General features: G+C 36.1%; 1 protein-coding gene across 1 annotated transcript; it reads left to right on the top strand.

The window, feature by feature from the left end:
• Window positions 1-1,103: 1,103 nt before the first annotated feature.
• Window positions 1,104-3,421, top strand: LOC116245731 (myb-related protein 308-like). The gene is made up of 3 exons (XM_031617244.2): window positions 1,104-1,579; window positions 1,736-1,865; window positions 2,284-3,421. The coding sequence occupies exons 1-3, from the start codon at window positions 1,447-1,449 to the stop codon at window positions 2,813-2,815; spliced, it is 795 nt and encodes a 264-aa protein (XP_031473104.1). The 5' UTR covers window positions 1,104-1,446; the 3' UTR covers window positions 2,816-3,421.
• The last annotated feature ends 14,518 nt before the right edge of the window (window positions 3,422-17,939 follow it).

The following is a 17,939-nucleotide window of genomic DNA, read 5'->3' as shown; positions in this document are numbered from 1 at the left end:
GGCCACATAGGCATGGCTTGACTGGAATAAAGTGCCCTATGAACTCTCTCTCTCTCTCTCTCTCTCTCTCTCTCTCTCTCTCTCTATAATATATATATATATATATATGGGTTTTAACCTTTCTTTCATGCTCTATATATCTTGACTGGTACTTGGCCTATTATATATACCAACATGAGTAGAGTGTGAAACAAATGAAAAGTAAAGGAAAATGATAGCATTGGTCACTCCCCAAATGAGTAAACTAATCAAAGCATCCCATAAAGGAGGATAGGGCTCCAACTTCATTCAAGCCACATAAAAAGGTGGTGGTAAGGTAAGCAAATATATCCAACAGGCCCACTTGCTCCTAAGGATGAGGGGAGGGAGGAGATGGGGATGTGGGGAGTTTGGTTGCCCAATTATTTCAGAGGAAAATTACCAAAACCTACCTGACTTTCTTGCAAGAAGACAAGGGAAGCCACCACCCACATCTAGAAATGGAACAAAAACTAAATTCTATAATCACTTTGATTCTGTTTCTTTGAACAAGACCACAACAAAATTAATAAATCCATTTTTTCCCCCCATTGATTAGTGTTCCTTTCCAAATCCTAACCCCAGCGATCATCATCATGCCTTGTCAATCAAGGGAAACCCCTCGCCAACTTGATTAGGATGTCTTGGTATGTAGCCAAGGGGTCCTCTTCCTCTCTTAAAATTTTATTTATCCTATATTAAAATTTTAAGAAATTATATTTGGGCTTTTGCTAAAATTTTGAAATTATAATTCGGTCATGAAAAATTTTCAGCTCTGCCTTGATTGGTATCATAGCGAATTTTTTATATTTGACCGAAAGACAGAAGTGATGTAGAAAAAAGTTGCCCTAACCCTAGCTTTCCACAACTGTTGCTTCTAGAAGCCTGGCCTTTCAGATATAGGGCATCTAATCTAGATAAATATTCATATGAAAGAGAAAGGAAAGGAAAAAGAGATGTGGGTAGTAGTTACATGAAGGAGAGAGAGAGAGATGTTGGCAGCACTTAAGAGAGAGAGAGAGAGAGAGAGAGAGAGAGGTAGTGAGGTGTCGGTGCCAGGAGGGGGGGGATGCTGGTCGAGGCTCTTGTCTGCCAAAGGGAAAGGGGCCCCCCTCACAAAAAGGCCCCATTTACGTAAAAGTAGACCTACCTACCTACCATATCCAGCGTTCCCTTTTGTAACCACTCGTCTTTCTCACCAACTCGGTCAAATAACCATAAAACTATCGATCGAGTCAATTGCCGTTCGGATTTCTAGCCCTTCCCTCCTTCTTCCTCTCCCCCTTCTTCTTCTTACATATAAAGTCTTCCTCTCCCCCTTCATACACCGGCCCTCCAACTGAATCCTCCAACTTCTCTCTCTAACCATCATACTACAACACACCCCACACCCTCTCTCTCTCTCTCTCTCTCTGGATCTCTCAAGAGATGGGCCGATCTCCTTGCTGTGAAAAGGCTCATACCAACAAAGGCGCATGGACGAAGGAAGAAGATGAGCGCCTCATAGCTTACATAAGAGCACATGGTGAAGGCTGTTGGAGGTCTCTCCCCAAAGCAGCAGGTAATTGCTCAATCACCAACTTGCCAGAATCTCTCTCTCTCTAGATTTCTTCTGGTATTTTCAAAGAGGCAAACTGTCGCAATATGACTTTTGGGTGTTTCTCCCCTTGCTGCTTTGCTTTTGGATCTTCAACAATCTTTGTTGCTTTCTCTTCAGGGTTGTTGAGGTGCGGGAAGAGCTGCAGGCTCAGATGGATCAACTACCTCAGGCCCGACCTCAAGAGAGGCAACTTCACAGACGAGGAGGATGAGCTCATCATCAAGCTTCACAGCTTATTAGGCAACAAGTAAGCAGCAGAGTTTCTTTGCCTCCCCTAGTGCTGTGACTCCCACTGTTATCACCAGGAAGAAATCCCTGAGACAACGGCCCTTTCCCTGTTGAAAAAACCATGTCCCCTCCCATCACTTGAAGGACTCAATGGACCACTTGCAGAAACCCACCATTAGTCCCTTCTCCAGGCTCAGACAAGTTCTGTACTCCTGTACTAAACAGCAACAAATTAATATCTGTCTGCTCATCTTGTGTCTCCGCTAGTACAGGATTGATGAACTAGAGTTTGATTCCCTCTAATTGTGGTCAAAGTATGGCGGCATTAGAAACTTAGAGCAGTTGGTATTATAGGAAACCTTTACAAAATTCACTCATTATTTCTTCTTGGCTTTACTGTTTCTCATCATGGGTTGTTGTTGATCAATCTCTTTCAGGTGGTCATTGATAGCAGGAAGGCTGCCAGGAAGGACGGACAATGAGATCAAGAACTATTGGAACACACACATCAAAAGAAAGCTGTTGAGCCGAGGCATTGATCCACAAACTCACAGACCACTCAATGAACCGTGCTCGCCGGCGGAAGTCGTGCACCCTCCGGCGGCAGTTTCCGTTCCTTGCGTGAAGGGCAGCAGCGTGGAGGACCCCAACATGGAGAAGAAAGCAGATTCTGCAGAAGATTCCGGCAGTGGGATCAGTTCGGAGGAGGAAGCGCACTCCAAGCAATTGCCTTTTGATCTGAACCTGGACCTATCTATCAGTCTTCCGTTTTCGCAGGTTCCGGCCGACTACGACCGGGAAATTTTCCGGCCGGCGACCGTCGTAACACCAGCGCACTTCAACAATGCTGCCACTGTATGCTTGTGCTGCAACATTGGGATTCAGGCAAGCAAAGCCTGTACATGTCACTTGTCTCCTGATGCCAATCAAGCTCAAAGTCTGAGATACTATAGACCATTTGAAGCTTAAGAGATCTCTAGTTGTTCAAATCAAAGACCACTTGAAGCCCGAGGAAAGCTGATCAGCTGCTCCTGTTGATCGCTCCGCTGCAAATTTCTTGCTTCACATAAGCCAACAGGACATGGCCTTGAAATTCTTCATCAGAAAAGGCAGGCACCTTCTTCTACAGTGCTAAAGAGGGAAAAATCATGACGGGTTCACGGAAGGCTGTGCAACGGAATGAAACTCCTTTCAAGGAAAGAAAGAACAAGGGAGGAAAGATGAAGAAGAAAAAGGAAAACCAAAGCGGGATCATGCTTGTAAAGTTTGTATTGATCTTTTGATGATATCATCATAACTAATTTCTGAAGCAAACACAACAAATGCTTGTAAACAAAAGTCTACTTTTCCTGATCTTCCACGTCTTGCTTTTGATGGGAGCTGATCATAGATTGGATCACTATCAATCCCCACCGCTCATCTTCCATGATTAAGATCTGCTTGGAAGCCATTCTTTGGATGTGCGGTGGAGATTTAGAGAGACAGTACCAATGATGCATAGATTAGACATAAGCGTATGGGAAACACATGAGGAAATTCAATGGCAGAGCAGAAAAGCCACCATTAAAGATTAAAGCTACTTTCTCTCTATGTATATCAATCTATCTATAGATGAAGATGCGTGCACGTACAGAGTAAACTCAAGAATTAAAAATAGAAAGAAAATAGAAGCAGCAGATAATTACTAAGAAAGTGCAGAGATATTTTGTTTGTGGAAAAAAAAAAAAAAAAAAACTTTCAAGCACTCTTTTTTGAAATGATAGAAGGGGAAACACATACACTCAGCAAGACTTGGAATCTTGTTGTTCTTATCTCTTTTCCTTACCTACTCTTTCACACCATCCCTTCCGTATAGAATTAAATAAAATCTGGTGGGGGCGCCGAATTCAGGTCCAGTTCACGAAAGGGGAAAAAAAAGAAAAGCAATCTAGCTTTTCGCGGTTGCATCTTCCACCACATTTCCCTTCATATCTTTCTTGCCCTCATTAATTCTAACTATTGAGCCGAATCTTCCGCCTTGTTTTTTTTTTTTTTTTCTTTTCTCTTCACGTGAAATCTCTCTCTAGATCTCTTACCTAAAGGCGGAGGCACATGTAGGTCTGTGTGGGCAATTGCCCACACAAATTCCTTACTTGCGTGTTAGTGTCCTATAGTCATTGGCATATATAGCTGTTTGTCTGTTAGGTTCACCATTTTTCAGAAGAAAAAAAGTTGGGAGTTGGTTGGACGAGTTCACATGTATGAACAGAGAGAAGAAGTATATAAAATTAAATTGAAGCATGCAATATAATATAATATCTAAACATCAGTTATTAACGGACGCAACAAAAATTAACCTGGCGAAGGTGCACACTCGATTTACGCATATTCAATCTACTGGTACCGCGGATTTAACTCGATGTTTAGAGCCAAAAGACAAAACTACCCATGAACTTAAAAATGGAGAAAACAAACAAAAATCCCTCATATAAGGACACAATTGGAAAAGTAGTTTAAACTAAGTCACACGCGGATATGTATGGTCTGCCTACTTACCCGTGTCGGTACGTGGGTACAGCGGTGCATGGTTATGGTTGTATTTTTCTTTTGTTTTGATTTTTTCTCTTTTTTTTTGGGTTTTTCTTTTAATAAAATTTTATATTTAACATTTTTATAAATTAATATTATGTAATGTATATATTTACCTTCATACCCAAATTTTCTAAAATCCACTTACCCTACCCATCTCCTTGTAGAGTATATTTAAACAATAAAAAAACAAGTGTTTAATTAATCCTTTTAAGTTGTTAACAGTATACATTATATATTAACTATTATGTCTTTTAGTTACACATAAAAGGTTAAGCTCTCTCAAATCATGCTTATTTTATGATGTTGATAGAGAAACATGTGATATTCTATTATTTCTTTCATGCTGCAGATTACTGATAGTTTGACTGCGACAGATTGAGTGTTAGGTGCAGATGATCAACAACCTAGGCCAATTGGGGAATTGAAGGCTCATCAGAGGGCTGGTAAGGAATGATCAGTTGGTTCTTCTTCTTCTTCTTCTTCTTTTTACTTGAATATCACCAAGTTGAAGACTGCCCAAAGGCCAGATTCCATGAATCGCCAAGCTTTGGAGGATTCACTGTGGGCTACTTGAACCAAGTGGGGAGTGGTCCATGATCATGTTGGTCAAGTCTTGGAAGGTTTAGTGGGTCATCACCAACCTTTTCTCCTGCCTTTTCTTCACCTTTCTTTCCTTCTCTCCTTTTCTTAATGGTGGACCCTTGTGAGTCCAGCTGGGTCAAATGGGCTTCAGATTAGGTCCAACTGGCTTCTTTTGGGGAAATAATGGGCAACTTGGTGAGCCAGTGCAGATGTTTGGAGCCCGCGTCTAACCTCCCTCTATGGTTAAATTTCATACACAGTTGTCAAATAATGGGTAGCGCAACCGGTTGAGAGCAAGTTGTTTACACTGCTCCGTGTATATAATGATCGTATACCGGATGCGACCATACTATCAATATGCATATTTACTTTCATGTCTGAACATAGCATATGCATGTACATGAGATAACAAATATGTATGAAATAATGTGTACAAGAAACAAAAGATTATATGAGATAGTGAAATAACGAAATGATGTATGAAATAATGCTAAACATAAGTTTGAGATAATATTTATGAGTTCAAAGATTTATACGGATGTATGAGATAATAAAGTATTTATGAAATAATAAAATAATAGACACATATATGATATAACACTAAACATAAGTATGAAATAATGTTTATAAGATAATAAAATCTTTATAAAATAATGACATAATGGTATGAGTGAGACAAAAAAATGAAAATATTTTTTTACGACTTAAAGAGGTATATTGGTCTTAATGATTTATATATAGACCTACAAATTTTACCTCTATTAAATGCCTAAATCTTCTTTCTGTGATTTTCTTTGTCATTCGTGTAAAAAGTTTTTTTTATTAATTATGGGTATTTTTTGTTATTAAAATAACACATGAAATTTCATACAGAGGGACAGTATATGGAAAGCTTTGTATGTTGAGTTTTGGAGCGTGTAGTAACCATGTCATTAGTTCCATTTTTGAAAGGTTTTGTTATGATGGTAGTGAAGATTTTTGCATTTATATTTTCATATTTATATTAATGTTTTCTACAAATATTCTGATTTAATTCTGCTTCAAATTCTTATAACATTGGTTCGTACATAAGTATGTTTTAGAGAGAGAGAGAGAGAGAGAGGGGGAGAGATCTATTATTTTTCGCCAATCGAAAGCGAGAGGAGAGAAAAGGACAGGAGGGAGAGTGCAACTTTGCTGCCCGCCAACTACTTTAAAGCAGCAGCAATTAAGTGCTTCTGATTGGTTGGTCTGTTCATGTGGGGATTACTTCAAGACCTCGGCCTTAGAATCTAGAGAGAGAAAGTGAGGAAACAGCATGTGCAATGGTGGTTGTGGTTGGTATGAGGATGACGTCTGCAAGTACAGCTACCTCTCTCTCTTCTTTCTAGATTTTCCCACATCTCAATACTGCCACTTTCCGTATCTTTGTTTAAAACAATTCGATTTCTCTCTCTCTCTCTCTCTTATATATATATATATATAAAGTTTTTTATAAAATATTATTTTTCAAAAATTTTAATATAAAACAAGCAAATTTTTTTAAAAGTTTCATGTAAATTAAAAAAAGATGAGGTGGGGCTAAGGCTCTTGCGATCCTCCTTGGCTCTGAATGTGTGTGCAGATTGACATATGAGGAGACTTTTCTGACAGGTCAAATGGATCAAATGCTTTAGAGTCTAGGGTACAACTACCAGTCTTCATAGGGCTGCGGCAAATTGCTTGTGGTCTATGAGATTAGGGTTAGAAAAATTTTTGGCTTTGTTCCTACGCTCAGACCATGCCTTTTGCATTTAGATATTTAGCAACTTTATAGGCTAACTCCGGGCAGAGGCAGAGTTAGAAATCTTTAATTAATGCCCATTAAAAATAAATTTTAAAGAAACATAAAAATTATAAATGAGAAAAATTGACCGGGATGTCAATATAAAAAGAAGTTTTTTTTGTAGTTTCGTGTGGGCAATTGCCTATAAGTTCCAATTTTTTAATAAATTCACAACCTGAATGTATGTGAACCTCAACTGGAATACAATTGGATGTTTATTCAAATTTGAAGCTAATCGTGAGTCTCATTGGATGTTCTTTCTTAAATTCGATCTCAACCTAATTTTTTAATCAAATATACAAATTTCTTTTCATATGTGTCATTTTCTTTAAGCAGGTAAGGGCAACATCTCTAATCTTCTTGTTCTTTTTCTGCTTTTTCTTGAGTTTGTTGTGCTCATGGGAAGATGAGGAAAAGGCCAACTCCTTTTCTAGAAGAGGCAAAGCGAGATCAACCAACTTGTGTTAAAAGGAGTGACTTGATTAGGTGGTTAATTGGACATGATTGCACGGATGAAGCCAAAAATTTCTAGTTAAGAAAGCACTAGTAATAAATTTTAAATTTTTATAGAGCATCAACATGTAAATAAAAGAAATTGCTCGAAATGTCAACGCAAAAAAAAACAAGTCTTTTGTGGTTTCGTGTGGGCAACTGCCCACACGTTCCAATTATAAAATTTAGAATCTGATGAACGTAAATCTCAACTCCAATCTAATTGGATGTTTATTTAAAATTGAAGTTAATCACGCAAACTCAAGCTAATTTTTTAATTGGATGTAGAAATTTGGTTTCGTATGAAAGTCTTTTTTGAAAAGGTTCGATTGGATAACTTTTCTAGTCTTCTTTGTCTTTTTTTCATCTTCTTATTGACTTTCTAGTACTTGGATAAGACGGAAATTCCCTTGGAAGACGAGGGAAGCGAACTCCCTTTCTGGAAGGGGGCAGAAGAAAATGTGAGAGGTGGAGATTGATTAGGTGGGCAACCATCGGTGTCTCACCGTTGGCCATTCTTCCTTCTTCTTCCATTCATTTATCGGAAAACCATTAATTACTTTCATATATACGTTAAGACAAAATATTGTTTTTCCTAACTCTAGCAAAAGGTCGCTTTTTGTTGGTTTTTTTTTGAACAGAACCAGAAATTTTTTATGAAAGGAAGAGGAAGATTAAAGTTTTCAAATTTTGACACGGATGGAAATATTATTTTTTTTAAATTTTTATATAAAATAAGTAAAATTTTATAAAATTTACATATAAATATTTTTTTTTTTTAAATTAAGGTGGGGTCGACGCCCTTGTCTCTGCCCCTGGTTTCCTCCCTCCTCTCTCTCCCTTTTATTGTTAGCTAACTGAATGTATTTTTGTTTTGGTCAAATGCTATTTAATAGGTATGATTCTGGTGAGCAGAAGAAGTATTTTATCTTGCTTAATACCAAGGACTTCACCCTTAAGGATGTCAATATATCGGATTGACTAGATCAGAAAAAATTGAATATGAAAAAAAAATTAATAATTGTTTGAGAAATTGGATTAGATTGAGATTTAAGAAGTGACATTTGATCGCATTCAGATTTATATATACATAGATATCCGACCTCATTAGATATAAGATATTCATTTACAAATAAATCTGATCCGATTCTGTATCCGAATCCAAATCAAACCAGATGCCATTTATTAAATCCGAATCCGATCTGATTTTTTTTTTCTATATCTGATTTCTTTAGATCGGTTTGGTTGGATATCCGTTTCAAAACTGATATGTTGACATCGTTAAGCATGGGCTTCAACACTTGGGCCCGGCCCCCCCTCAATTTTTTTAAGTTGACATGTAAATTTAAAAAAAAAATCATTTACCCTATATAAAAAGTTAAAAAAATGATATTTCGACTCTTGTCAAGTTTCCGCTCCTTAGTCCGCACATACCCACCTACACAACCATCTTCATGAGTTCATATTGGACAGAAATTTGGGCTTTTGTAGGCCAGCAAGATATATGACTGTTTATTTTTTTTTTTTCCAAATTTTAGAAAGTTCTTGCCGAATAAGTATGAAATTAGTTGATTGTACGGAAATACATTTCTAGAGAGAGAAAGATTGCAATCAGCTTGGATTGATTAGGTGGGCAACTATCATTGTCAGTCGTTGGCCATAGTTTCCTTTTCTTTCATTGATTCATTCATCCAATTACAGCACTTAGAATAACATTTCCATTTCTCTTAATTATTGTAGGTGGCAGACTCAGCCATACATGGTCATTTGAGGGCCCCTTTTTATGGTGTGGCATCTTCTGTCCACCAAACTTTTTGTCCTCATCACTCTCTCTCTCTAAGGACTAAGGCGAGCGCCAGTAGAATTTCAGATCTCTACTTCAATTTTCATAAATGTTATTCATGCCTCAACCTTATGAGGTAAGAGCATTATAGGCGCACATTAAGTTTACACCAACATTCAAGTAGTTCTAAACTTTAGAATAAGCATTGAATTTACACTAGGCATTGAAGTAGCCCTAAACTTTAGAATAAGGAGAAAAAGAGGGAGATGTGCTCATGGCAGCACCCCTTCTCTCTCTCTCTCTCTCTTTTGTTATATAAAAAATTGTAATTAATTAAGTATGTTTCATTTGCAACACTATTTTATAATTCATGATTAGTTGACAGGAGACACTTCTTCTAACTCTGATAATAATACTGCTCTGGCTTGAAACCACACACTAGTGGACTTGGTAAAAGCTGTTTTTGGGAAGTTAGCTAAGACTTGATGTGAGTGGAGGCAGAGAGTCAGAGCCAGAAATTTGTTATGAGGGGGCCGAATTAAAGTTTCTATATTTTGATTAGGGCCAAAATATCATTTTACAAAATTTTTATATAAAACAAGTAAAATTTTCTAAATTTTACGTAGATTTTTTTTTAAAAAAAAAAGTGGAAATGAAGCCAAGGTCCAAGCAGGCCCTACCTTGGATCCGCCCCTAAATATGAATATGAGTGACCAACGCCATCTTAACTGCAGCATCATTCCCTAGCTCCAAGAATGCGTTAGACTTAATTAATTTCAAGTTTTCTTTATTTCTCTCTCTACACCGGGACAATGCCGCAAAGGGGTTTGGGGGGCAACTGATCAGACCAACCTAACCCGGTTATGGACACACCTCTCCTCATGACCAAAGTACCTTTAGTTAAATAAAAAGTAAAGCATTTTTTGGAGGACAAAAAATGTCTATAAAAAGTTAAAATTATAAATATAAATTTCTTTTAAAAATGCCCCAACCTCCCTTTTTTTTCTCTTACGTTTATATTTGTGAGTGCACATAGCTCAAACTCAGACCAACAACTGGTAGGATGCCAATCAGTTTCTTCCACTATCATGACCTGGGTGAACCTTCCTTCTTTTATTCACACATCCATTTTTTATGATTGATTTTGTTTTTCTTGATGTAGAAAGATTTGGACATTACAAATCCATCTGACCAGTTGGGCATAATGGGAAAGGGAGAGTGTGAGAGTTACGTATATAGCCATCATTCATTTTTATCGACATAAAGTGCTTAGGTATACCAACAAACATGATATATACTTTTTTCTACATACAAACACGTTGTTAGTGAGCTCATCAACAACATTTGGTAGTTGTCGTTGAGACGTTACAAGAGTTCTAGAAGAAAGAGAGAGAGAGAGAGAGACTCCCAACCAACTAAATGCAGATTAGCAATACATTTTTGTAAGTTAGATTTTGCTAAGATGATTGTTCGATCAATCAACTCCTGCTCTCTCTTTCCAAGGAAAGTTGCCAAGTTCTTGAAGTCGGTGGCCGCTTTCACTCATTCTCAATCGGTAAACGCCTCGTCATGGTTGCCTGGTGATGCAAATCGGCCACGCTATCAAATCAAATTGACAAATCCATTTGCCCGGAGAATCGTTCCACTTGGCCATGAAACTGAAACCTAAATATATGCAGGTAAAATGTTTGCACGGTAGGCCTGTGTGGGCAATTGCCCATACAAAGTAGTGGAATATATATATATATATATATATATATATATTGATGTTTGTTAGATGCTAGACAAATAATAAACATTTTTGTATTGGTGGCTGAAAGAAAAATAATAAGAAAAAAAAAGAACTAATATTAAATAACAAAAATGTTTCCACTGTCTTTTCTTTCTGTTTTTTTTTTTCAACTGTTATTCTAAAAAATACCAAGGGTAGAGATTGTTCTGTATTTGTCTAGTGCCTTAATAGATAGTGAGAAAGACATGATATCGAGAGAGACTATTAGGTGCTAGACATTTAAAGACTTGTTGTAGACTGTTAGGTGCTAGACATTTAGAATCTAAATGTTCACTTTTTAAAAAGTTGGAATTATTAAACAAACCAGGCAATTTGTTTCTTGAATTACAAAACTGAAACCTAAATTTTTTTCATTTCAGTTTGAAGAGGAATTATAATTCTGAAATTTGCTAAAGAAAGTGATTTTTTACTTTTTCTCTCTCCCTCGGATGAAGAAAAGGTTGGGTGCACTTGTCACCTTAGTTCTTTGCTGTTAAAAAAAGTGCTGACATTTATATGAACATATAATTGAATGAACATATATTGAATTAGTAGAAAAAATACATTTTGGGATTTTCCTGGTTAATTAATCTTCACACCTCGTTAATTAATCTTATTTATATATTAGTATTTTTTTATGGATTCATAAATTGTAAGGTCTACATTGATAAGACAAACTGTAAAAAAATGAAAGAAAAATATTAAAAAAAAAAACAGATTGAATACATGCAGGACACACACACACACACACACACACACATATATATATATATATATATATATATATATATGTATGGAGAGGGAGAGAGAGAGAGAGAGAGAGGATGATTCAGATCATATGGATGCCCGAATACTGCTGGTTGGTAAAAAATTTAAAAAATCCATTAATATAGCACTACAAACTTTTGCTAAAACCATCATCAACTATTGTTTTAGTATAAACTTGCTAATGCTCATAAATCTAATTTTTAGATATAGATTTCAATCGGCCAACAATACACACACACATATTTATGAGGATTCAATTATGCCTGATGGCTAAAAACTAAAATATATATATTGCTAAAAACAGTTGCTACGGAGGCATTAGCAATGCTTTATGGTACGAAGACATTTTTTAATGCTTTTAGCAACAGTTTATAGTGTTTTTAGTAATTTTTTTAATTTTTAGAGTCATCAAACATTCAAAACACTTGTGTTCTTATATATATATATATATAATTTGGTTTTTACATGTTATCAGAAAATCACTAAAGAACAGACCTTCCTTATGTTGGTCCGAAAGGCTCTTGACTAATAAATGAAACAGTAAAGTCCAACAGGTGGTTAGTGTGGTTGGAAATTGTTTGGTGAGTCTAGTAATGACGAAAACATTGTGATTGGTTGGCTGAGAATTTCATTGCCAAGTACAAGTGGTATCGATGTCACATTTCATGGAAATCCAAAAGCAAGCAAAAACATGTTCAGTGGTTTCCAGGTGCGGAGGGAGAGGGGGAGGGGGGTGCGCTTGGGCCATGGCTCCACCCCAACCAATTGAAAAAAATTAACATTGAAAAATTTTTAGTTCCGTCATGTATTGTTTGGATTCAAATTCAGTTTGGCCCCACCCGAATCCAGAGATTGGACTGTTCGAAAATCCTCGCTCCGCACCTGGGGGTTTCCAATTTTTTTTTTCTCATCATAACAGACAAACCACTATTGAGACTTCAGCAAATCCATGTTTGTAAAGGTTGCGTACACCATTATGTGTGCACATCTTACATATGCAGTAAAAGAAAGAGGATGTTTTTGTAATTAAAAAAAAAACATGCCTGTTGTAGTCATTTCACTTTTTTATTTTTATTTTTATTTTACCAAAAAAATTGTCTTTTTTGTGTAAATGAGGGGTATTCTTGTCATTAACCATACTGGTGCACGAAATTTTATGCACCAATATGGCGCATATAACCAGCTTTGATCAACCAGAGGCCACAATGTGCCTCTTTCCAGCTTCTCTTTTTTGGGTGTGGTTATCCTTTCATTTTTACCTGTAGCAAGAGATGGAGGTAGGGCTGCACAATGAGTCAAGCTATAAGCTCGAGCTCAACTTATAAACAAGTCAAACTCAAGTTCAAATGTAAGCAGAAATGTTAAACAAGTCAAGTTCTAGTTGCAAAAAGTCAACTCATTTAAACGCGACTCGGCTTGACTACGTAATGAATGCTGAAATATAATGAGGGAATAGTTAAGCAAGTAGCACTAAACGATGTAATGAAACGAGATGGACTTAACAAAACAAGTTTAACAAGGTAAATGAGTGGAGGTCGAGCTAGAACCTGTTTTAGAGGGCTACTATATTTGCAAAATCTTTATGTATCCAAATTACAATTTTTGAAAAATTTCATAGTAAAAATTAATTTTCAAAATACATGGGTCCTGCCAGCCCCTACTAAGGAAAAAATTTGGCGCTGTTTGATCGCTTCAAATTTGCAATCAATGGATCTTATGTTGATCAAATGTGGCATACTTATGCCGAATCCATGGTGAAACCAATAGTTCATCCAACTAAATGTCTTAGGTCCGATCAACAATCAATCTTTACTTTATCTTTTATTTAAGATCGAAGGGGGAGGGTCTGATCATCTGAAATCTATGATTCTCAAATCCTAAAGATTTTTATGACGAACAATCAAGGATTCCCTTATATAGCTTTGTGTCATATGGAGAGCATGGTGGGTGTTCAAGTGCATGCATATGGCTCTCCTCCTATAGTTAAGTGAATCCAAATCTTGAAGAAAGGCATTTTAGCCATGCATATAGCTTTCAATTCGAATCAAAAGTAAAAAACCTTCAAGCTACTTGGATCAGCCAACAGAATAGATCAGCTGAATAGTCTTAACGGACTAATCATGGTAATTAGGGCGGGTGCAACTTATATAAATGGTAGGGAATCCAGATTAGCTGAAATTTGTAACTAGCTATGAATAAACAAAGAATAAGAACCTGGCAAAAAAAAAAGAAGCAACTGCTGAGTTCAAATGTGGTGCATTAATGACCTAATGATCAATGACCATGTGCCCAAATCGTTCTTTCTATTCTTGATAGTATTGCATTTTATTTAGGGTTGAAACAATCTATGGTCCCTAGATCAAGTACTGAAGCTGAGTATCATCCTTCCAGCAACGTTGTTGCTGAAATAACATGGGTCTCAAGGAGTTAAAAAGCTCAAAACTATAGTCACAAATAACGTCTCAGTGTTTTAAACGGCAAAGTTTTTCTCAGGTATAGTACGGTAAGCTTGAAAAAAATGAGAAAAATATGGTAAATTTTTAAAAATTTTAAAAAACTAAAAATGGAAGAAAAAATAAAATAAGTGAAAAACTAATAACACAAACATCACAAGATAAGTAGATTTACAACAAATAAAAAATGAAAAAAAAAACTGAAAAAAATGAAAAAGTGAAAAAAATGCGTTAAAACGTGTTTTTTTTTTCATTTTTAACATTTAAATGGCAATTTAATTTATCAAGTTTTTTCGCATTTTTTGTAGAAAAAAAGTGTTTTGTGTGACTATGATTGAAAGTGCTTTTATATGGTGCAATAATTTTGGAGCAACATCCTTTTTAGCCTCTCAACCTGTGCAACCTGCTAAATGTGAAGTAGATGTGAAATACATATCTTCGAATGATCAATTTTTTGATCAGCAAGTTCAACCTTTCTAATGGCACATTCAACTTGAGTGGGGATGTTGGAGAAAGTCGATCATCGGCTAAGGCAAGCAAGGTGTTGGTAGTTACTAAAGACAAGGCAAGTAAACTTGCCCAGCTCGTCTCACCGATTAGATCAAGGAAGGTGAAAAAATATGGAAACCATATCATTGAAGAATCTGGAAAGGCTATCCCTAACATCTACAAAAACCTCTTGAATCAAGGGAGAAATGATGTACCCAAATGATTTTATACATAGTGGAACCACCTCAGTAGTCATTTACAAGTGAGTGAGAGATTCATGGGTTGATTCAATATTTACAGAACCACATTAAAATGCTTGAGTTTTAATTTCTGATCCATGATTCCCCCCACTCTCTTTCTTTTAACTAGATCTTTCCTAGGACAAAAAAAGATCCCTGATTCCAACAGTAGCAAATGAGAGAATGATAAAAGCAAGCTGATTAAAAAAAAAAACAAAGAAAAAATCTGAAGAGAATTTTCCTGGGCATGAGAGTCTAACTTATTTAGCCTAAGCGTGGCCCATTATGAAAGTCTTATTTTATTAGAAGAAATTAAGTTTATATCTTGATAAGCTTATCCGAAGTCTAATATGATTGGCTCTCCCCAAGTTAGGGATGAATATGTCAGTAGCCTGTGTATGTATGTTTTTATTATTATGGGTTTTCTTTCTCTACCTTATTTATGTCTCCTTGTGTGGTTGGTAAGGGACAAGTTCTTTCACTTGTCACCGTCTCTCTGAAGCATAATTGAAGAGCACATAAGATCAGGGATTGGTATCCAAAGCAGTGCTTCTAGTAGCAGTGTACATGTATGGCCTACAACTGAGGGAAACAAAAACAAACAAAGGAGACGACCCCAAATGGCGCACTTAAGATAATTAACTCAGTATATGTTTCTCACTTAGATAATATCTATAAGGTTGGATAGCTTAGCAAAGCACTTCAACAATCACACACTGAAAGGGTCTGGTTTTATATATATATATATAGATAGTAACTTTTGATATTTTTACATAATTGAGAAAAAAGGAAAAAGATATGGATACCTTAATCATCCAGTATTAATTCACAACTTTTTCTTTTGCTTCTAAAGATGTTAATGTTGTATACAATATATTTTTTTTATTATTAATGATTCCACAGTGGCAAGTCAAGTCAATTGGAAGTCGATGAATTGGGGCTGGCATGGGAAATTTTCTTACCAAATGGGACATCCAGCCTAACTCTTTTTTTCTCTAAAAGGACAATCTTTGTGCTTTCTTTTTTTCTGCTTCATCTAGAAGAAGAAGAAAAAAAAGAAGTCGATGACAAACAAGAAAATTTTATAAGCATATGAAACCTCAGTCAAGGTAAACGCGAGAACAAGAACACCTTGGATTCACCTTTCCAAGGAGGAGATATTATTATTATTATTATTATTATTCTTAAGAAACTACTCAATTATGAGAAAAGTTATAGTTTTGGGTAAATGGAGTATTTCATGTCAATAAGTGAGTTGAAGTGCTTACCCAATCTTTTCTTCCTATATTTTTTGGAACCAGTAACAGTATGTTACTATTCCATGCACCTGTTACTATTGTCAATAGAACATTTTTTAAACTGTCCAATGAATCCAACAAATTTTTAGGTTAGATACATGAAAAATTAACATACTAATATACTGTTATTGTTTTCAAACGACCCTAAAGTACATGGCCTAATTTTGGTGCCTGGAGATGCTGCTCCTGCCGCGGTTCAACTTACGTGTTGGTGGTTCACTTTTTGCAGTACAATGAAATTAATACCATACGAATTTAAAATGAAAACAGACTGCCTACCAGTCTCTGCCCTAATACCAGCACTGAAAGTTGTAAGACGATCTCATGATCAATATCCATGTTCCATTATCAAGTCTCTTTGGAAACAAGCCCCAGCATTTTTGATGTGCAATTCTCTTCTGACAAATTCTCCAATGAAACTTATTCTAAATAAATTTCACCACCATTCAAATATTCAGTAAAGCAAGGTACCAGCAATACAAGTCAGTGTGCATCAGGTGCATGGTATCGGCCACAAGAAAACAATATAAAGAAATAAAATTATTATTCTATTATTTTATTAATATACTAGTTGGTGTGAGGCCGTGTCAACAGATATTTAATAGGATACGGGGTTGATGGACACCGCAAGGAAATTTTCATGAGGGGGTTGAATTATAATTTCAAAATTTTGACAAGGACTAAAATACCATTCTCAAAATTTTTATATAGGATAAAGCAAAAATTTTTTAAACTTGCATGTAAATTCCACCCCAACCCCCGGGGGTGGACACCTATATTATTAATGATATTGGTTAGGTTTACATCTCCATAGCCCACAAACATCTAGATCTAGTAAACCCACTTGATCAAGGCTAGGTCGGCATTAGCAGATCAATGACACCCATGGGAATCGAACTAAAGTACAATTGACTCACGTCAATCAAAGTGGCTCCATTTCATTCGAGAGCATGAATGAATTGAATGAAAAACAGGAGGTGAGACAAAGAGAAGACAAAGTTTTCCACATGGGACAAGAGGCATGGGTTGAAACTTGAAAACATGTTAACTAAAACATCACATTGATAAACACCTACTTTGTCAAAGTTGGCCCCATTGGATATCATTATGCTTTCAGCATCAAAGCTAGTTTTAAGAAATCTATTAATCCTGAAAATTAAGTCTCCTGTCATCAAAATTAGCTACTGATTAGCGAACATTGTTCAACTTGTTTTTTCTTCTCTTTTGCACAATCAAAGTCGATTTGTCGGCCCCACCGGTTCGTACAGACTCCGGTGCCACTAAAATGACAGGGATCGTGACACCCAAAGATCTCGACCGCCGACCGGCCTAATCAAAGAACCGACCTTATGGTAATATCAATTAATTGATCAGTGGCTCAGTCTTGTGGGGCAATCAACATCTACTGTTGAATGAAAACAAATTTAATTTCTTTAATTGAAAGTAGGGGCACATGCAAGGGGGCCTTGGCTCACCTTCAGATTTTAAAAAATTCAAAGGTAAATTTCAAAAATTTTAGTTTTCACATATATAAAAAATTTTGAAAAATTCAATTTCGATCCCTGTTAAAATTTTGAAAGTATGGTTTGGCCCTACAACCAAATTTTTCTGGCTCTGCCCTTAACTGAAAGTACTTCCGTAGAATGTCAAATCTTAAAGTTTAGACAGGAAGGAGGATATAAGTCGCTATAACCATGTAAATGCGGAAGAGGTTGGCGTAGTTCTGTCGTTGTCAAACAAGTAGACATGGTTATTTAATTTGATCATTTGTGAGCATCATGCATATTGAGGCTAACATAAAAAAAAAAGCTTGTTTTAATTCTAATGTAAAGAATCAAACATA

This window comes from Nymphaea colorata, chromosome 1, assembly GCF_008831285.2.
Source record: "Nymphaea colorata isolate Beijing-Zhang1983 chromosome 1, ASM883128v2, whole genome shotgun sequence".
Taxonomy (NCBI): domain Eukaryota; kingdom Viridiplantae; phylum Streptophyta; class Magnoliopsida; order Nymphaeales; family Nymphaeaceae; genus Nymphaea; species Nymphaea colorata.
This window is presented reverse-complemented; position numbering and strand designations above follow the sequence as displayed.

Coding starts and splice junctions, on each gene's coding strand:
- LOC116245731 (XM_031617244.2), top strand. CDS start 1,447: ATGGGCCGATCTCCTTGCTGTGAAAAGGCTCATACCAACAAAGGCGCA. Junction 1,580..1,735: donor GTCTCTCCCCAAAGCAGCAG/GTAATTGCTCAA, acceptor CTTTCTCTTCAG/GGTTGTTGAGGTGCGGGAAG. Junction 1,866..2,283: donor CACAGCTTATTAGGCAACAA/GTAAGCAGCAGA, acceptor AATCTCTTTCAG/GTGGTCATTGATAGCAGGAA.